The sequence below is a fragment of the Phoenix dactylifera genome, chromosome 15 (genome assembly GCF_009389715.1).
Source record: "Phoenix dactylifera cultivar Barhee BC4 chromosome 15, palm_55x_up_171113_PBpolish2nd_filt_p, whole genome shotgun sequence".
Lineage (NCBI taxonomy): Eukaryota > Viridiplantae > Streptophyta > Magnoliopsida > Arecales > Arecaceae > Phoenix > Phoenix dactylifera.
Window position 1 is genome coordinate 4,342,192 of NC_052406.1, and position 21,508 is coordinate 4,363,699.

The 21,508-nt window shown below is 36.6% G+C and overlaps 1 protein-coding gene and 1 long non-coding RNA gene across 3 annotated transcripts in view; both read right to left on the bottom strand.

Moving 5' to 3' along the window:
• Positions 1 to 10,760: 10,760 nt before the first annotated feature.
• Positions 10,761 to 15,913, bottom strand: LOC103704281. 2 transcript variants are annotated; one of them, XR_003385076.2, is made up of 6 exons: positions 15,500 to 15,913; positions 15,292 to 15,419; positions 15,101 to 15,213; positions 14,160 to 14,345; positions 11,494 to 11,597; positions 10,761 to 11,068 (listed from the first exon to the last, which is right to left on the bottom strand). XR_003385076.2 is itself a non-coding variant. In XM_008787511.3 (5 exons), the coding sequence occupies exons 1-5, from the start codon at positions 15,838 to 15,840 to the stop codon at positions 11,568 to 11,570; spliced, it is 798 nt and encodes a 265-aa protein (XP_008785733.2). In that variant the 5' UTR covers positions 15,841 to 15,913; the 3' UTR covers positions 11,388 to 11,567. The 2 variants fall into 2 exon arrangements, 1 of the variants encoding a protein (XP_008785733.2); XM_008787511.3 differs by lacking the exon at positions 10,761 to 11,068 and having other exon boundaries at positions 11,388 to 11,597.
• Positions 15,914 to 21,018: 5,105 nt separating this feature from the next.
• The window catches only part of LOC103704283, a 32,762-nt gene continuing 32,272 nt past the window's right edge, over positions 21,019 to 21,508 (bottom strand). Inside the window, exon 13 of the long non-coding RNA XR_005515065.1 lies at positions 21,019 to 21,490. This is a non-coding gene — a long non-coding RNA (uncharacterized LOC103704283). The remainder of the gene's footprint in view (positions 21,491 to 21,508) is intronic.

The window sequence follows — 21,508 nt, forward strand, 5'->3', positions numbered from 1 at the left end:
TAATTTATGTGAGGGAAGAGCACTGCTCCTCTCTTCTCCTTATCTTCTTTTATTAAATGAAGAAAAACCGCTCATGAGACCAACCAAAATAAAGCCGATAAACAAGAGGAAGATTGTTAGATATGATTCGATAACAGAATAGGAAGGACTCCTTTCTTGAGCAATTAAAAGGGAACATATAATCTCTACCACACATAATCTAAGTACCATCCCTATTTTGATTCGAAAGTTTAATTTAACGATAACTTAGCATCCTTCACATTCAAAATGCAAATTATTCGGTTAGAAACACTTGACATAACCCTAAATTATTCAAGGGAAACGAAAAGTTCTGTGTCATGGCAGAAGACTTGCTCAGTTGCCCTTATTAACTTAAATCTCACCCAGCTAAACTGCCTAAGTGCAACACATGATTGGTTGTTGATAGCTCTATGATGCAATATTTACTTTACCGCCAAGGCTTCAGAAAAAACCAAGGCTTCCAAATTTTCAGCAACCTCTTCATAAATTTTTTGACCACGGCACAAGTAACTGTGCCTTTTTCAGAAAAAGGACACCAAGCTGACTGTTTGGTTGGCTGTGAAATGTGCACTTGGTTGAGAATTTAAGAGATATGCCTATGAGGTCATTATGTTTGTTTATAGGACCACGAAGAGTGTCTTTTATTGGCTAAGCAGCTGGTTAATCCTAAGAAGCATGAGAAGTTCCAGAAAGCCAGAGTCATGAAAACTACTTGAGAAGAGAAAAGGAGAAAATTACACACAAATTCCTATAAGCCTTCTCGTGATGCCTTTTTAAAGTGGGGGACCTAATGTTGCATGTGAAGTAGACAAGCTACCAAAGACAATAGCTTGTATGATTCTCTCTCTCAAAAAAAAAAAAATATGTGTATTTGTTGATGTATTCACAGGTATGTGTATTGTATCTTGCTTGCAAGTCAAGCATACAAGCAAAGGTGTGGCGTCTCTCTTTCATGGTGATACGCGGCAATGTCAATTGCATGAATTAGTTATCACGTAGGGAAAGCAAACTCTTTTGCCATAATGACATGTGGAAAAGCTAAACCATGATTGGTAGGCCATAGGCCTCCCACGAATATCATCATATATTAGACTTTTTCAGAACTCTTAGCCTCGGTCATTATCTAAACATTCAGCTGCTCTCTTCAATGACTTTATAGCACAGCTCATGAGACTGACTACATGATATATTGGCGTTCTAATTTTATAGAAAGAATCGAAGCCTCTATTTTATTATCTGTAACAACCCAGGAACTTATCCAAAATGGCTAGCCGAAAAGTATTATTTAAGTTCATTGATCCTGTATAAGTACCCAAAATCTATCCAGCAAATAACTGATGTGGGACTAAACACACGCCTGCACGGATCCTCACATCATCTTCCTACGAGTCTCTAGTAATGGGGCCAAATATTGTTCTTCCAATGTGATCTCTCTTTCATATAGTTATACCCTAGCTTGGCCATTCTTTATGCACCTATAGCACTATTTCAGACTGGTTAATGATATGAAGGTCACGTACATTCATAACCAAAATGCCACCACTCCTGTTAGATTTTGTTCTACGATTCGTTCTAACCATGGGTGTTGTCTTCCACTCCGCCAAAGTAATTATCAGGTCTCCTCTTTCAACACTGTTCTGATTCATGTCGAACTTTTAGCAGTCCATGGAGGAAAGCAGAGGCCCAGGCACTGGCCCTGCTCATTCATCAAATGGAATCTGTGGGCCTGGACACCACAAGAGATCATAAGCTCTAAGCACCCCCCAGGGAAGACAAGAAAACCCTCACTTAAAGAGTTATGTTGCAAAGGGACCCAAACAAAAAGTGTCAGTTAAAGGAGTTTTGAGGACAGAGGTCAGCGGCGAGGTAACAAGGAAATGAGATGTGGGAGTTTCAGCCATCAGCCGAAGAAGGCAAGCGCATCTGTCCCCCCCCATCGCTCTGAAATGATCAAGTGGAATTTTGTGTCACAAAACATGAGACCTGAGGGCCACAGGCCAAGCAAGTGAATTGACAAGTCATCGTGGTACCTTCTAGTACGTATCATACAAGATGATGCCAATTTATTGCAGAAATATGACTAAAGTGGTCAACAAAATTAGCAGAAAGAAGAAACCAGAAAAAGAAAACTAAGATATGTACTAGATAAGAAGAGCTGCTTTGTTTGTGATGAAAATTATTTATTAATTTGATGAAAAACATATCTTGATTCTTTCGGTATCAGATTAAGCAGGCATGGGCAGCTATGTAATCCCATATAATGGAAATTATTTTTTGATTTTGCCTACTATGTACATATTTGTAGAGTTTTTTTAATATGAAGCATATCATTTTTTTTTGATATAAAGAAATTGATTCTTTTAATATAGAGATATTGATCTCGCATGAAGTGTACATATGCATGTCATCATAACTAATAAAAATCAAGTATTTTGATTACAATTTTTTTTCTTAATAGTTTTAAATAAGTTTTGCAGTAGTGCACAACTACATGCTTTCTTGTTGGCTAAAACTTAGTCGCACGTTGAAGTCGACTTTTGGACTCAAGTAGATGGGGAAAATCTTGAAGAATATTGAAATTAAGAAGAAAAATTTATAATAACCTAAAACCTCATCCAAAATGGCTAGCAGGAAGGTATTATTTGGATCTTTAATTCTGTATAAGTATCCAAAATCTACTTAGTAAATAACCAATGTGGAACTAAACACACGCTCGCACGGATCCTCACATACTCCTCCCGTTCAAGTCGTGACGTTCTCGTCAGACGAAGGGTTTAAATCCATTCAAATTTAATTACAAACACCACGATAGGTCTATGGTCAGTCTCAATGGATCCGTCCTGCAGTGTCTCCTAATCCACATAGATTATAGGTCGGGTACGCTCAGATATCAATTGTAATCATCTAAGACCTCGTCCAAAATGGCTAATCGAAAAGTATTATTTAGATTCTTTGATACCGCATAAGTATCCAAGATCTACCCAGCGAATAATCGATGTAGGACTAAACACACGTCCGCACAGGTCCTCCTAGAACCAATACAAATAGATGACATTTTTTTGGGTAAAAAATAAATGAACTTTACTTATTTATGCTTGAGAGGCATGCATCTATTCCTCCCTCTTGTAGCACCTTCCCTTGGACCTCACCAATTCTATCACCAAAATTAGCGAGCTAAATGACTCCTACAATGCTCCATTTGTGTCTTGGGGTTCGTTCTTAGCGCTCTGTTTGTTTTCATTTCAAAACTAACCAAGGAGATGAAAATAATGGACGGAAAGCAAAACAAAAGTCATTCCATGCAATTGTTCTGCCACTGTACAAAAATAATGCAATTAAATGCCGGGCTTGTCTTTCACGTGGACAACACAAAGTCCAAACAAAATCCAAGCAAGATCCCAAACCCAGATAGCCTAAAGCTAAAGGTGGAGGGGACCTATTTGGATGGCAACCGAATGAGAGCGACAAAAGCTGAATCCAAGAGAACATTACTAAAGTCAATAAGTACCAGAGGAAGGAAGAGGAGAGAGAGAGAGAGAGAGAGAGAGAGAGAGAGAGAGCACTGCTGCAAGTTCACATGACATTCCACCTTCCACCAACACACCATTAAAGTTTCCATTAAAGCGTCTCCCTTGCTCTCTTGCCGAGCTCTACGTTTAATGTGCTTTTCCTTTACCCCTCTTCCCTTTCTGCTCCTCTTTCTCTCTCTATATGTATCTCTCTCTCCCCGCATTCCTCCATCAAGACAAATGAGAGGTCAACATCCAAAGGCAGGTGTCATATGTTCCTTGTCTTAAGAAAGTCGAAGGTATACTCTTGTCACCTATCCTTGAGTTTTTCCCTTTTTATTTTTTAATTTAAGATTTTATCTTACCCCGGTGCAAGCGATGGGAAGGGACATTGACGATAATAAATTCATCATCTCATCCAAAATAGCTAATTAAGAAATATTTTTTAAATTTTTTTTAGACTGCATGAATATTCAAAATCTACTTAGTAAATAACCGATGTGAAACTAAATACACAACTGGTACCATAATTGACTCATGATATGCCTCTATAAATAATACTATAATATTTTCTAGCCACATAAATAATTAGTTGGATCCGCTCTGATACAATTTGTAACAATATAGAATCTCATCAATATGGTTAGCCGAAAAGTATTTTTTGAGCTCCTTGCTCTTGCATAAATATCTAAAATCTACCCATCGAATAACCGATATGAAACAAAATACACGCCTGAACCAGTTCTTACATTGACAATTAAACATTAAATCAATACCTCAAATTGTTAAAATATTTTGAACCATTCATGGTTTTTTTCCTCGAAAATGTTTCTTCGGAAATCAAATCAATAAATGAGCTATTCACCTTTTCACAATTTTTTTAAGATTTATTTATAAATTATTCATGATAAATTCAAAAAATACTCATGGTTACAAGATAAGGGTACCCCCGTCTATCTCATATACACACAGGCATACATTTTTCTAAGTTTCTTATTATATATATATATATATATATATATATATATATATATTACTTTTGTCAATTCTCTGAATTTTTTCCAGAATCCAATGACTGTTTATGCTTATAATTATTGAATGGTCACTGATTTCCTCCCACCAGGAAACAGGGAAAGTAGTGGTTGGATTCGGGTGGACACCGAACAGTAAAGCCAAGCAATAAAGGGCATTAAGACAAACCACAAAAATAAGCCTGCCTAAAAGGCCTAACACCACAGTCTGAGACTGTTTCCGGCAGTCCTCACATCAGTGCAAGGTGGTGGGGTTCTCTTTTTTTTCTCTCTTTTTTTTTTCTTTCTGGAGGAAAGGGTTGAAGTTACAAATGGATGCTGCATGCTCCAACATTCCCCTCTAGTATGATTAAAGCAGCCTGGGAAGAGGACAGGGTTTTGAATGCAAAAGTTTGCTTTTGCTGCCAAGGCTGAAGAAGTCTGCTTTGCTCTTTTGTTTTTTCCCTCATATAGAAGAGCCATCTGATTAGAGGAATGTTACTTGTGATAAGCAGAATACTTGGGATAATGGTCTATAAATTTAACTTAGTGTGGATGGCTCTTATTTTGGAACCTGACTATTTATATAACTAAAGTTGGAGAGATTGTTCTTATCAAGAACACCACAAATTTTGCTATGGTATTAAAAGACACTGATGACATGCAACTAGAGTAGGAATCACAATGCTATGATCTATCCTATCGCATTGTAGTTATGTTGTTCAAACGTGAAGTAACAACATTGTTACAAAGAAGCACCTGACTAGGAATCCTTATTCAAATGTGACTGAAGAAGTTAGAAGGTAGTGTGAAGAAGATTAGAGGCTTTTGATGGACTTACCATCTTATGCCCTGTTTGGAGGAGCTGTTAGTAGTAGAGCTTTTGAAAGTAGAGCTGTTGGAAGTAGAGCTGTCTGAAGCAGAGCGTTTATAAAAAGCTGTTTGCTGTTTGGAAACTACATTTCTAAAGTGCTGTGGCACTTTAACATGTATTTGGTAAACAAACTGAGAGAGTACTTTTGTGTGATAAAATGACCATAAAGAGCATTACCAGCATTATACAACAGAGCATAATAAAATATAATACGTATTAATTCATAAATATATGATATAATATAATATTAATGTAATGTAATATAATATTATTATAATATAGTACTATAACATTATGTATTATAGAATAATAATTTAATATAATATTAAATTATTTAACATAACATATCAATGTATTATGATATAATGTAATATAATATTATATTTATAGTATAATACAAGAATAAATATAAAATATTATAATTATTAGTGTAAATTAATTTTTCATCCTTCTAATGATCATTTATCTTCTCTCTAACAAATTTTCTAGCTAGGTGATAAAATTGGTTAAATAATTACTAATATTTTTATTTATTTATTTATTTATTAGATCAGATTATTTGCCACTCACTCATTATTTATTTTATTTATTTATTTATTTATTTATTTATTATTTTATTATTTTATTTCATTGACATATAGAATGATCGCCGGCCATGGGTGGTGGCCGGCATGGTGGCTACCACCGTGGGCAACCACGAGCTCCCAAAACCAAAAAAAAATGAAAAAAAAAAAGAGAGGAAGAAGGAACAGAGGCGACGGCGTTGAGAGGAAGAAGAAGATAGAGAGGGAGAGGGAGAGGATGGATGAGAGAGAAAGAGGTGGGATGAGGATTTTGGAAAAAAAATGAGATTTAAATGGAGATATTTTGGTCCAAAAAACAGCTTTCCGACAAAGCTGAAACAATATTTTCGAAAAGTTCCAAATTGGAGCTTCTCCCCAAAAACTGTTTTCAGCTTCCTGCAAAAGCTGAAATAACTTTCCGAAAATTTTACCAAACACCATTTTTTATCTAAAAGTACTTTTGGAGGGCCAGAAAGTGCTTTTTGGCCCTCCAAAAGCTCCCCTAAACAGGACCTTAATCTTGCTAAGAAGTCATGCAATGTAGGTGTCAACTTTCATACTAGTAAACTCACATTGAAGTGCCTCTTGGTAGATTTCAAGCAATGGAACAGCTTAACAATCACCTTTTTTTTCTTTTTTTTCTTGAAAGAAGGAAAAGGGCTTCTTTATATACAGCTCTAAGAAAGGCCTAGTCATATATACCATTTTAATACTTTGTTGACCCTGGTTTTTGAAAGCTTCCTGAAGTGGCTAACTTGGATGTCAATGCCCATTCCTGCAGCTGGCCTGAGGCCGAGAGAGACCACCCCATCGATGGCTCCTAGTATCCTATCATTGCCTCAATTGGCATGGAATATATGCGATATTGCCTCTCTGATGTAGTGTTGGTCATAAGGATGCAATCCAGTTCCTTTGTGGCTGCGTGAGAGGAGACACAGTTGGAGCAGACGTGACGACGACAGGTCACTTGCTTCACTTCCTTGGATCATTGTGGGATCTCGGAACATTGGCCGTGGGTCCAGGCCTCTTTCATGGAACTGAGATGGCTGCAAGAAGTAGCTCGGCTTGATTTGTTAGAACTGAGATCCACAAACAAACCCCCTATTTTTGGTGCAACAAGCAAACATAGTGGTTGCGAGGACCATGCCAGCATGTATTTAGTCCCACATTAAGATGAATTTTATGTATTCATATGGAATCAACAAATTTAAATAATATTTTCTAACTAGTTCTTTTGAGTGCGGTTCTAGATTGAAGCAGTACAGTAGTGTGAATAGCAATCTTTTTAGTGAGCTCGGATTCTTGAGCTCATACTAAACAGAACTTCTTGATGGCAAAGTTTATGAGCTACGAGGTAAAATTAAGGTTCAGTAGATTGGATGGAGAAGACCAGGATGATTGAAGTCCCAGTTCGGGCTTTCAGCAATGAGACATTCAGACTTGAGCTGATCGTGGGTCTAAGATATTAGTAGGCTGTGACAGTGACCAAAGCCAACATATCTGAATCCAATTGAGTTGGTTATGAATCATGACTCTGGAAAGAAACAATTTTGAGTCCGCTTACATGCCGGACTTGGGCTTTTTATCCCTAGGCATTTAGGCCCCATTTGGCAAAACTTTTGAAGGGCCATAAAGGGGCAAAGCTTTTGAAGAGTCAGAAAACACTTTCTGGTCCTCCAAAAGTATTTTTAGATGAAAAAGAGGTGTTCAGTAAAAAAAAAATTGGAAAGCTGTTTTAGTTTTGCCAAAAAAACTAAAACATATTTTGGGAGAAACTCCATTTTGGAGCTTTTCCAGAAAAACACTTTTAGGCCATGTCAAGAAGCTGTTTCTTTTGTAGACCAAAATATCCATAATAAAATATAATAATTACATAAAATAATAATAATATATAATGATAATAATTATAATATTTTATACTTTATTATTGTATTATACTTAAATATAATATTATATTACATTATATCATAATATATTGATATATGAGGTTATATAATATCAAATTATGTGATATTATTATGCTATAATATACAATATTATATTATTATATTATAATAATATTATATTACATTACAGTAATATTATATTATATTATATATTTATGTATTAATATATATTATATTTTATTATGCTTTGTTGTATAATAATGCAATGTCTTTTATGGTCATTTTGTCATACCAAAAATACTTCCTCAGTTTGTTTACCAAACACATCTTAAAGTCTCACAACATTTTAAAAATATAGTTACCAAACAGCAAGTAGCTTTTTATAAAAGCTCTACTTCCGAAAGCTATACTACCAACAGCTCTACCAAACAGGACTTAAACCTCAAAACAAAACTTAGTTATACATGTAACAACTAAAATCAAGTGAAGTTTAATGAGCATAGAAACTTGGCCTTGTAACGGTTGCAAGTACAATCAAATTCTCACAGTTTGGCACTAATTTGGTGGGAAAAAATAATTTTAAGGGGCAGTGTTGTATGAAAAGTTTGACATGTATGTGGATCATGAACTAGGAATGGCTTGATGTGATGTTGAATTCAGGTTGAAAAACCAATGATGTGCCAAGAAAAATAGAGAGGATTTGAATTGTACAATATTCATTTGAGATAACTAGGTTGTTTGTAAGTATATATACCCAAGCAAGATTCGGAAGGTGAACATAAAATAGGCAAGGCTTGTCTTTGTGCTTATGCTAATAATTATAAGACTCCGTTACGTTCATGCCATTGATTTCAGAGAAGATAAATTCTGATGATGGTTTCACAACTTTTCACACTAGCAAGATGTTTAAATCCGAAAGCAGGCTAGTGGTTCAAATGGTGGGTATCCTAAAGAGAAGGCCTACAAGCGTCCGCATCCTTTGGATGCTATGTTGGATGAGGAAATAATATCATTGTTTCGTGCATGGAAAGAAACAAAGCAAAGGTATCAATACGGGTGCAAATGGCAACAGATCAAATTGGGTCATAAGTGATCCCAATCTAATCCAATTTTTTGTTTGGGTCCTAATTTTAGATCCAGACCCAACCTAATAAAAGATCGAGTGGAATTAGATCAGGTCCACGACTACAATTTTTAACCCAACGGATCATTCGGGCCGGATCAGGTCCATGTATAACCTGAACCCAACCCAAAAAATTTGGATCCAGTTCGGAACCGGGGCGGGCCATGCTGGTGAAATGCAGCGATAACAAAAAAAAGAGCAAAGAACATCATCTTATAATGGTTGTGGATATGTGAGAATAAGATATAATGAGTAGATTCAGAAGAACCATGGCTTTTCTGAAGCCCTTGTGGGTTTGTGGGTTCACTGAGACAGGTCTTGCATGTCATAGGATCCTTTCAAGAATCTAAAATATAGTAAGTAGCCTTATGTGTTTCCTTTTAAAAAACTAAATACATCATAAGAACAAAGGTAGACAAAGGCAACTTGGTCTCTCATGCAGGTTTTTAGAGCAATGGATGGATAGATGGCAGAGGGATCCAATCGTTTGTCCAATCAATCACACTCAATGGGATTTAAAGTTAAATATTGCAGCCATTTCCAAAGAAATAACCTTTTTTTTTTTTTGCTAGAAGAGAAATAACCAATTGGATAGCACATTTTAAGTCCTTAACTGATCCTCTACTTTGTGGAGGGTGGCAAGACAGGCCAAAGGGCAGTTACTTGCTGCCAGACCAATGAGACTAATGTCCAAAAGCTTACCATCTTGCAGTAGAGCCTCTCACCATTTCCACCTAGCCTTTGTCCATAAAGGAAAACCTATAGAATCATTGAATCATTGTGGGCCTAAAATAGATAATCCGCATTCGGGTCTGATCGGATCGTTGGGTAAATGATCTAAAATTGACCCCAAAAATAATGAGTCGGGTCGAGAATCAGTAAACCCAAACCCGAACCATAAAATGGAAAATGTCCAATTTGAGACCCCGATTCGGGCCCACGAGTCTTTAAAAATAGATCGAATCGAATGTAAATAGGTCGGATCGGATCACGAGTTAACCCAACCTATTTGCAACCTTAGGCATCGACCAACTTGAGGCTACAAAACACATCCAAGCTTTTACTACAGCCTGAAAGGTCATTTCACATACTCTGGTTGGCAATGTAGACTCATCCTTACTGTCCTACATATTTCCTTGTGTATGTGTGTGTGTATTAATAAATAAAATTTGTAGAAAATGATAAACTCATCTAATAAAGGTGCATTTTTTGCTCTCTCTCTCTCTCTCTCTCTCTCTCTCTCTCTCTCTCTCTCTCTCTCTCAAATATACATATCATCTAAAGGCACTACAAATGTTGCATGGAAAAAAGAAATGAAGTTTTAAAGAAAAGTAATAATAAAACCATGCCTTCACAAATCAGCAAGTCACCTACAAGTACTCTATGCCCAATGCTAGTCTGCAATTATGCATCTCTTTTACTTTCTATGTTCACTAACCAACATGCAGGCCCTATTCCTTCACGTAGTTTGAGTGAAATTTACCTCCTCAAACGCCTTGTCCTAACCAAGATGTCTCTTCCCATAGATGTATCTAGCATTTAGCTTTAATATTTATATTTTTCAGCCACCTTGTAAGCTCCAGTTGAATCGAATTCCCTCCACCATTGTGAAATTCTTACCTTTGGCGGTCTCCCACCCATTGAATCTGGGGCTAGTAACCCTTGCATAGCTATGATTTTTAACAAACGTCCACTGAGAGCCTTTCTGGCATCTCTTATGATGCATCTCGTTCCTGCATTTTGCTTTCCGTCAACCTTAAGAGTCATTTGTGTATGGCTTAAAACTGTCTTTTCTGGAGGAAGCCATCCAATCCATATGTAGGCTTACATGATGGGCCAACAAAAACCACAAAATAGACTGCATGCATATGAAAGGCCCCATTGACTAACTAGAGACATTGATTGTTCCCTAAAACATTTTTGATGGTTGGTTCTACACCACAATCTTCATTCACCACCAACTGAATGCCGTCTACTTACATTCAATGTGTGTGGTATTCTGCTTACCCTGAAGCAAAATGAGAACTTCCACAATGCTCATAAACTCGCATGCTTGACATCCTTCTGACAGAAAATCATGACCTGGAGAAATTGAGGCAGAGGTGAGACTAGGGGTAGGTCCTACCTCAAATTTTTTGCACTTGACATATACTAGTATTCCACTGCACTTTTATAGAAGACATAGCATGCACAAGCATGTACATGTGTGTGAACACCTGATATTAATCTTAAAGCAACATATATATATATACAAGGATAACATAGATTATTAGTTTTAGACTGTGGAACTGATTTGGTTCCTCTAAGAATTGGTAGATATTAGTGCAGGGGTTTTAAGAATATTAATAGCAGGTGTACTGAAGAAGATTCGAGCACAAAAAGTAGTTCAAACAACGGATGCTGAGGCAACAAGCAGATAACCCATCTCTTTATTAAAGAAAATGCTATTTCACTGTACTCTCAGGATTCTGCTTCTATAATATGCAAATGCCAGAACAATGACTTACACAGCAGGTGGTAGTAAATGGATATGAAGGAGAAATAGAAACCATAGCTTGGGAATTGATGAAAAGGCTCAAAATCACCACCTCCGAACCAATGATGTAAGCAACTGCAATGAAAAAACAAAACATCCAAGTAACTTATAAATTTTAATTGAAAGTTCTCAAAGAGGTAATTTCAATGTCTAAGCCAAACATAAGCAACAGAACCTTCACAGATTACTAAAGTATCAACGCTCATAGAGGATAAAATCTTTGAAGATAACAACACCATTATGAAACCTTTCTTTTCTTGAGTTCCTAATTGAAGCAAGTGAACAATCAAACGGGACTATAATGTCTCTGTTCCTCCTGAATAATTTAGATCTAATAATCCATAGAGAGAAGATTAGCTGTAAGGCAAAGGAGGATTTGCATTTCTATGACAATGATTTCTCTGATGTTGCCTAAACATGACCTTATAAGACTCAAGTGGAACAACTCAGCTTCTCTAAATTGGAAGTAAGTAGGAAAGCACAGAAATCAAAAGAAAAAAAAACAGCATTGAACTCTCTGGTAAGATACGGCTTGTCGTGTGGGACGCAAGCAAAAGTCAGACAGAATATTTCTCCGCTTCAGAGCACAACTGATTATAATAACCCCTTTTAGAATGAACTATCTTTCCACAAAATCATTAATTATGCAAGAAAGTACGTGCAATATTATATATGAAATCTCAGAATTTTTAACAAAACATTTGTTGATTCTCACCATTTCTACTATATTTGTAATAGAAAAGAAAATGTTTGCCAAAAGTACATATATTCAAATCAAAAGTTTTTCCATATGATTTATGACTCTATTTAGTGCTTTGGCTGAAGGTATTAAGCATCCTTTCTGGCAACCGTGTGATGAGAGATGCAATCAGTCACAGCTTAATGATGTGCAGCTCTAATTAATGAACATTAAAGCCTGCTAGCTAGGAACTAAGAAATCTCAGAATGAAGCAAAAATTTTAACAACTTAAGCCGATTATTTTTTTACCCAGTTCAAGAGTTGGATATCCCAACATCTCTAAAGTTCAACTGGCATTTGAAGCAAAGATTTGCAATATACACTTGTGTAAGGGCTGATAAAAGAGCCATACATAAAAAGTTGAAGAGAAAACACCATAAGATATATGAGGTGACTAAAACATTTATCCACTTCCAGTTCAGCAAGTAAACAATAACAAGTATACCAGAATATCTCTAGGGTTGCAAGGATGATGAGAACCTCGCTAGTAGAACAGTACTTGTTTTATCAAGTATATTGCCATTTTGACTATTAAATGCTATAGACTGGGAAAATGTTGCTGTGTAAGTTAGTTAAAATGTATCAATGCAGAGTAAAGCACGTGAGACTAACCTAATACAACCAAAATTTTCTTTAAGATGCTTCCCTTACTTTGCACCAAAAACAATTTTCACTATACCTTCACCAAATGAGCAAGTCAATTTAACAATTTGAGCAAGAAAATACTTCAAAATTTTTTATAAGAGATGACACAGTCTGTTTTGGCTGCCATCCACCCTCCTGCTTTCTCTCCCTTTTCCCTCTCCACCTCAAATCACTTAAAGTAAATGGAAGGATCATGTGACCATTGTTTTTTCCACCAATCCCAGCTCTATGTTCAAATTAAGTCACTGTTTTTCTAATAAAAAAAATATGATTTTTAAAAAGGGAAAAAGGGGTTCTTATATATGTCTTTTCAATAGACAAATAGTCCTGAAACTAATATTAAAGCATATCATTTTTTTTAGATAATGTACCAATTTCATGGTAAGAGTGTTTTCCTATCCAGAATCACCTATATTATACATTTTTTTTAAAAAGTACATATAAAGTGCTGACAATCAGAAGACACTTAATGAGAAGTAGTGTTCGGTCTTCAACTAATTAAAAGTTAGCTGTCCATGAATTCTCAATTGAAATATGGATTTGACCTTCTGCAAACACACTTGATTTCTTAAGTCTCATGTCACTCATCGACATTTTATGAGCATGTGAAATGAACGACTGCATCTACCAAAATGTTCACCCACATATGTTGAAAATTGTAAAAGGCACTCTCATCAATAAACTGCACATCTCAAATGGCAGAAACTTAAGAAGAAAAAAAAAATTCAAATTAGTTTGGCAGACACCTTCTCATCCATCTTCATGATCTCTCAAAACAAATGTAAGCTCATTTCCTTACAAGGGACACTTCATATATCTGGGATTCATCTTGTACCAACTGAATCTAGTTATCTACCAGTACATCAACCAATACCTAATACCTTTTACAACATTAAAGTACTAATTGTAGACCCATCCTTATTGATTTTATCATATCATAAGAATCCTTTTCATCTAAATGACGTGGCCAAAACTCCCTCTATTGCTCAAAACGTTGGTCCATACAACTCTATCGACCTTTATTATCTTATAAGATCATCCTCGAATTTCATTCAATTCAAAAACTGAAGCTCATCTTTCATGACTAGGTGCCAAGGTGCACTGTAGTAAAATATGCCTAAAACCAACTAACTATGGGTTCAAGAGCGGTTACAGCATCAACTGAAGCTAAGGTATCATCAATGCTAAATTGCAAAATATGTTTTACTGGGCAGGAAAGAAAAAACATATTCAGAAAATACCATGTTTATTACCTCAAAAAGTTCAAATGGGCTCCCACTCCTGTATACATCATTTTGCTTGCTTTGTCTATTAGAAAGAAGATTGCTAACCAGAGCTCGCCATGCAATCAGCAAGACACCAGTACTTCCCATAGCTATCAACATGAATGCAGTTGGTGGCATATGTCCTGATGTTGCTGTCCTGATGACAAGTCCTAACTGGCAACGAAATTATATCTGTAAGAATGCATAACAAATGGTTGTCGAGCAACTCTTGCAAGAAATCACTAGAAAAGACATTGGATATAGTGTAGAGAAAGCATGAAGGAATAGTTGCCTCTTTTCAGAATTTTTCTTCATGCTTTTTCACATGGCCTACCACATAGTCAATCTCAACTGAGGAACTCAGCCAACAATTTGCTTCTACAAAGATGATGTAACAACAAATGATGCATTACATTATCCTGCTTAACATGGCCTCACAATGTGAAACTGGAAGCTAATCTATAACATCAATACAATTAGGTGCATACAACAGCCAAATAAGCAAGAAGATCCATGATGAGATACTCGACATCATTTCACGATCATATATGATTCATGCATCCTTCCAATGAAATATATCCATCACGCCATCGTTAAGCATTCTGACATTTCAAGTAGTGTTGTGGTTTGTGAAGCAAAAGATGTCATGGAGTTCTAAAATTACGAGCTAGTAGACAGATAAGAATCCTTGCTAACAGTTAGAAAGGGAAGCAAAAGAATTAGTGTAACTAGATAAATTGAAATTCTCATGTCCAAAGCCTAGGAGATGCAGAAGTAAAATTATCTTTATGCTTTTAAATCTTTCATCCAAAATACAGAGGAGTTCAAAGTTTGGATGATCATGTCCTACACCTTCTATCAAGATTCTCCATCATACCATCACTCTATACAATCAAATCAGAACTCTATGGAATGAATTGATAATTTACCGGTATTCCCAGCGCCCAAGACTTTGCAGCAGCAATAGTAGCTTTTCTCGAACCGTTCAGTCCCCTTCCATCATCCCCGTAACCTCCTAAAAGGTAGGCGCTCAATATCCACCCTGCAAGGAATCAACGCAGACGGCCTCAGAACCACAAAATCCACCAAACCCAGTTTCCCAAATGATACAATCTCTAACCAGCAACGAAAGGGTCAGCAGTCCGCAAGGTCTCCACATCAAGAACAGGGAGTCCATGGCTGAACCTCCCAACCGCTGAGAAGATAAGAAGGCACAGTACATCCCCTCCGGCCAAAAGACCCACCTGCCTGAAATCCCAAGACACAAATCGATTGAGATAAAACTGAAATCAGACGAAAGATTGGGTATTTTTTGGATAGAGACGTACGCCCAAGAGACGAGCTTGTTGGAAGCCCTGGGCTTCTCGAACTGGATGACGCCTTCGAGGGGGACGCCATCGTCGCCGACGGAGACGGTCTCGTCCTCCGGCACGGAGGGGAAGGAGGGGGAGGAGAGGGGGCGGGCGGAGGGGCCGGGTTCGCCGGCGCCGTCCGCGGTGGAGAGCGCGAGGTGGAGGGGCCGTTGTCTAGGGTTCCGGGAGGGGAAGCGGGGACGGGATTTGGAGAAGAGAGGGGGATTGGGCTTAGAGAAGGGAAGGAGGGGCGAGGAGGAGGAGGGGCATCTCTTGGCGGAGAGAGCCCCGTTGGGAGCTTGGCTCAGAAGCAGCATTGGCTCTTCTTCACATGCCAAGAGTTTGGCTGCGGCTCATCCTACGTTTGTGTTTTTTTAATTCTTTTTCTTTTTCTGCGCGTTTATGGGGTCATTTCAAAGTAAACCTTCGGATGAGCGGCCGGCATGTCTTGATATGATCATGAATCAGCAGCCGTCCACTTAATGCTTTTTATTGGGAAAAAAATATTTCTAATTGTTTGATAGATGATTTATTCAAATTACAACTTTGATGTCCTGGCAATCTAGTACCAAAATGAATCAAAATGAAGGTGAAAGCTCATAAATTTAAGAAGTGTCCAAGGCAACATCTCGGCTAATATTAAGAATCAATATTTCGAAATATTAGCTTTGTAGAAATAAATTTCTAGAGCTACACATAGTTAGAGCCACCTATTTGCCAATCGTAATTCAGGTGACAAAGGGAAGAAAGGAATATATATTCATATGATTCTTTTTTTTCCACTAAATAGTAAAATAGTTTAATAAAATAAAAAAGTATATATTCATATGATTCTATTTGTCCTTTAAATACTATTTTCTTAAAATATAGTAAAATAGAAAGATAAAAATATGCAAATCAATTTTATTTTTATTTTGTCCGGTCAATTATTTCAAATAATTCTTCTTATTTTGAAAAATCATATATTAAATAAATTGCATGCAACCAAGCACTTTTTTCCCTTTTGACTCCACAAAAAATATAAAAAGATATAAAAATAAAAATAACCTACATAGATAAATTTCTCTTTCTTCTTCAATAGATATTGGCTGTCAAGAAAAAACTTCGATTTTAAAAAAGATCTTACAAAAAAAAGATATATCATTTATTTCAACAATTTCGCATTAAATAGAAAAGTTGAACAACACCATCGTATTTCACAGTTCAAATTAGGAAAATTTAATTAAAAAAAAAATAGAGAGAGAGAGAGAGAGTGAGAGAGAGAGAGAGAGATAAGCAGCTGCACCCTGGTGTGTGACAAGGAGAACAAAAAATAGCATCATCAAATGCGATCCATTCTCTCCAATAAATAGATAAAAATTAATAGTAAATACAAGGCGCATAAATTAGTTCTTCTTTTCCTCTCTGCAAAGTACAAACTATTTATGATGAAGGAAAACTCAAAATCTCTTCGAGCATTCTGGCAATGGTGAGATTAACAGTATAACAAAAACATCTCTCTACCTAGAAAAGTATTTTCACAAAAATAATCAAACAATATAACAAGAACATTAAACATTAGACTGTGAGAAAGAAAACAACAGAGAAAACAATTGAGAAAAGAAAAAGGAAAGGAAAATCAAGGTCTTGTGGTTCCAGGTCCAGTCTTGGTTGGCCTTGAGCCTTAGGACTGGACCAAGAAATTTTTAACTAGTGTTTGTCTTGCATGGTTCAAGAACGTGTTGGATTCAAATTTGTTGGTTTCATATCTGACCTGCTTAGTTTGAAGCTTAAGCTGAATATTTCGAAGTTAAGTCAGGATGAGCATGAAATGAACCTGGAATCTACCAAATCCTCAATAATTTATTGAGATAATAAATTTTAAAATGATGCATGCAGGACTTGGAACCAAAGTTACCGATAATAATTTCTAGCAGCATTACCCAAACCCATTCACGGGAATCCCTTTCTGTTCCCCTATAAACAAGCCTTTTAATACGAATACACCTCACGTAGATTATATATCTTGCATTAGATACTATGCATTGAGCTGATCTTTGGTCTTGCAAGAACATAAATGATTGGACCTCATAACTAAACCCAAATGGTTCTTGCTATATATATGCTCACCAGATATCAGGCCTCACAAGATTTGTCAGAGCCCAGCCAAAGAAGAAATGGGATTGCTTTCTTTTGGCTCTGTTCTTTATGAGGTTGGAATTTTGGTCTAAATATCCTCTGCTTCATGGATGCTGAGATGAGGACCTATCCTGCAAGGTGTAATTTATGTCAGGGAAGAGCACTGCTCCTCTCTTCTCCTTATCTTCTTTTATTAAATGAAGAAAAACCGTTCATGAGACCAACCAAAATAAAGCCTACAAACATGAGGAAGATTGTTAGATATGATTCGATTATAGAATAGGAAGGACTCATTTCTTGAGCAATTAAAAGGGAACATATAATCTCTACTACACATAATCTAAGTACCATGGCTATTTTGATTCGAAAGTTTAATTTAACGATAACTTTGCATCCTTCACATTCAAAAATGCAACTTATTTGGTTAGAAACTCTTGACATAACCCTAAATTATTCAAGGGAAACGAAAAGTTGTGTGTCATGGAAGAAGACTTGCTCAGTTGCCCTTATTAACTTAAATCTCACCCAGCTAAACTGCCTAAGTGCACCACATGATTGGTTGTTGATAGCTCTATGATGCAATATTTATTTTACCACCAAGGCTTCAGAAAAAACCAAGGCTTCCAAATTTTCAGCAACCTCTTCATAAATTTTTTGTCCACAGCACAAGAAATGTGCCTTTTTCAGAAAAAGGACACCAAGCTGACTGTTTGGTTGGCTGTGAAATATGCACTTGGTTGAGAATTTAAGAGATATGCCTATGAGGTCATTATGTTTGTTTATAGGACCACGAAGAGTGTCTTTTATTGGCTAAGCAGCTGGTTAATCCTCAGAAGCATGAGAAGTTCCAGAAAGCCAGAGTCATGAAAACTACTTGAGAAGAGAAAAGGAGAAAATTACACACAAATTCCTATAAGCCTTCTTGTGATGCCTTTTTAAGGTGGGGAACCAAATGTTGCATGTGAAGTAGACAAGCTACGAAAGACAATAGCTTGTATGATTCTCTCTCTCTCTCTCTCTCTCTCTCTCTCTATCTCAAAACAAGAAAAAAATATGTGTATTTGTTGATGTATTCACAGGTATGTGTATTGCATTTTGCTTGCAAGTCAAGCACACAAGCAAATGTGTGGCGTCTCTCTTTCATGGTTATCACGTAGGGAAAGCAAACTCTTTTGCCATAATGACATGTGGAAAAGCTAAACATTAAATAATGAAAACAACTCAGTAGGATTAAATTAGCAAACATCCTCCACAGTTCGAATTAGCATCATACCAAGACAAGTAATATAAGGGATCCATTTCATATGGATAAAATGGAAGTGTGCTAATCACATCTTTGACATTTTGAAGTTGTGCGTAATGGATAGCTCTCCTTCAAGTGACTGTTATTGCAACTAAGACATATTCGTTATAAAATGAAGATATCTTTTAAGACAGCGCACAGATCAAAGGAGAGTTGAATTTGCATTGTAACATACAGAGCACCAAACAAGCAACAAAAGAAGCATGCAACAGACAAGTGGAAAATGGTAGATTTATATCATCTCTCTGGATAATTTTGGCTCCGATTTGTCTGTTGCGTAGACCATCCTATAAAAAAAACTATACTTTTAAACTGGCATCGAGTTCCTTCTTTAGGGTCAATTTATTTTTCAATTCATAACCTCTCTTCAGCTCTCTACTTTTTCTATTTTTATTATTTAATTCATACATCTCTCCAATCACAAACCAATCGATTCATTCTCAGATTCATCAGCATTTACATCTAATTTCTTTTATCATTGAGAGAGAGAAAAACCCCTCGCCAACCAGCTAAATGAATAAATACTCAGAAAAAAATGGAGGTTGGAGGGCAACCCATTAGGCAATGGTCAACCGCATGAAATGGGACGCACCCCGCCCAATACCCCATTCTGGTGTCCTACAGGACATCCCGTCAGGACTCGATCAAGTCCTTGGCTAACTGTTAGACAGGCTGCTCACATTTGCTCAGTGAAAGAAACCACATTTAACAATAACAGCTCCCTCCACTTTTCACATCCGGGCTTGGGACCGGCATTGGCAGTGTTAAACTGCAACCAACAAATTGCTCAGTGAAAGAAACCACATTTAACAATAACAGCTCCCTCCACTTTTCACATCCGGGCTTGGGACCGGCATTGGCAGTGTTAAACTGCAACCAACAAAAAATTAAGCCATGGAATGCAAGTAAAACATCCCATGGAGAGAAAAGCATCAACACTCCATGACAACACGATAAGCAACATTGTTATATTCTAATCATACGAAGACTTGAAACACTCAAAGCAAGACGCAAGACCTTTCCACAGAAGAATTTTAGCAGGGAAGCACAGCAGACAACATGACCTAACAGACTATGAGCTTAGGCCACAAATTATATTCGGAACATACGAAGACCTAAAACACTCCAAGCAAGCCTCAAGACCTTTCAACAGAAGAATTTTCGTAGGAAAGTACAGTAGAAAATATGACCTAACAGACTAACCACCCATCCAAGTGCCCAAACATAAACTACGAAGAATGCATAACAAGGAACATTCTGACAAACATCTGGTCAACTCCAGTCTTCTCCTCAAATACAAATTCATTAATAATGATAATAAGCATAAATCCTCAAGAAAACAAATATATGTCTTATTACTTCTTTCCTTTGAAAAAACAAAAATTTATCAAGAATAGACAACAACATCCAGAATAAACAACAACATCCACAAAATCAAACCAGTAAAGCGGACAACAACATCCATAAAACCAATATAATTTATTAAGAATAAACAGCATGTAATGCCATTGAATATAAACAGTTCCCACCAATGCAAAACCCTGCAAAATTGCAACAGCATCAGCAACTCAAGTCTCCCAAAACCATGCATCCCAAATATTTTTAGATTTAACCACATATTTGGACACTAAAAGTCAGATCACTGATTTAAAAAAGATTATTGAGAATATAAAGATCGGTGACGATGACAATACTTAAAAAGAAATGCAAGTTAAAAAGAACCAAGAAAGAAAGAATCAAAACCCCCCTTAACAAGAAGTGTCTTCGATGAAACTTCTTGCAAGACATGCAACAGTAACAGTACTAATCAACACCATGCTCCTATCAGAATGTCTACCAGGGGAAAAAAATAAGCAAGTTGGCAAAATCTAAATCGCTGATGGGAGCTCGATGCCCCCTCCACAGATATCATGTCCACCAACCACCATCAATCTGAGATGCCAAGTCTTGTCACCAATTAACCCATCAAACATGCACAAAATCAATAAGTTACTTTAAAAGAAAAAGAATCAAGAACACCATCAAACAGAACCGCAATAGTAATAGAAAGTGATACCTGACATCTATTATTCCTAATAAAACTTAAAAAAATGCCAATCAACAAAAAGACAAGAACCCCTCTTTAACACATCTCCTGATATTCAGCAACTTATAACCTTTTTAAATCACGTATTCAGTCTTCGAACCCACAAGACTGCAATAATATCAGGATTTATAACCAACACTTACTCTGAATAGAATGTCACCAAGAAAAAGAGCTCATAAACACAATCTAAATCATGATCAACTCACAATTACGCCCGTTATAAAGAGCATGCCAATTAAACTTTCATCAATCTAGAATAACAGGTCAACACACTGATTAACAAAATGCATACAACATGTCTAAGATTCATAAATATCATGTCCACTAAACTCCAAACCCCAGAACATATCACTGATTAACAGACTAATATGAGAATACAAAATTTACAATGAAGAGAGAGAGAGGGGGGGTGCGGGGGAGCGGGGCAGGAGTTTCACCACCAGTGCAAGACCATGAAAAGCTGTAACAGCAGAAATGA

Bases quoted from the DNA above. Each gene is read 5' to 3' on its own strand.
- LOC103704281 (XM_008787511.3), bottom strand. From the start codon at position 15,840: ATGCTGCTTCTGAGCCAAGCTCCCAACGGGGCTCTCTCCGCCAAGAGA. The intron at 15,214-15,291 runs GTTAGAGATTGT...GATTCCTTGCAG, and splicing joins TGCTGACCCTTTCGTTGCTG to GGTGGATATTGAGCGCCTAC. The intron at 14,346-15,100 runs GTAAATTATCAA...TTTCGTTGCCAG, and splicing joins CTTGGGCGCTGGGAATACCG to TTAGGACTTGTCATCAGGAC.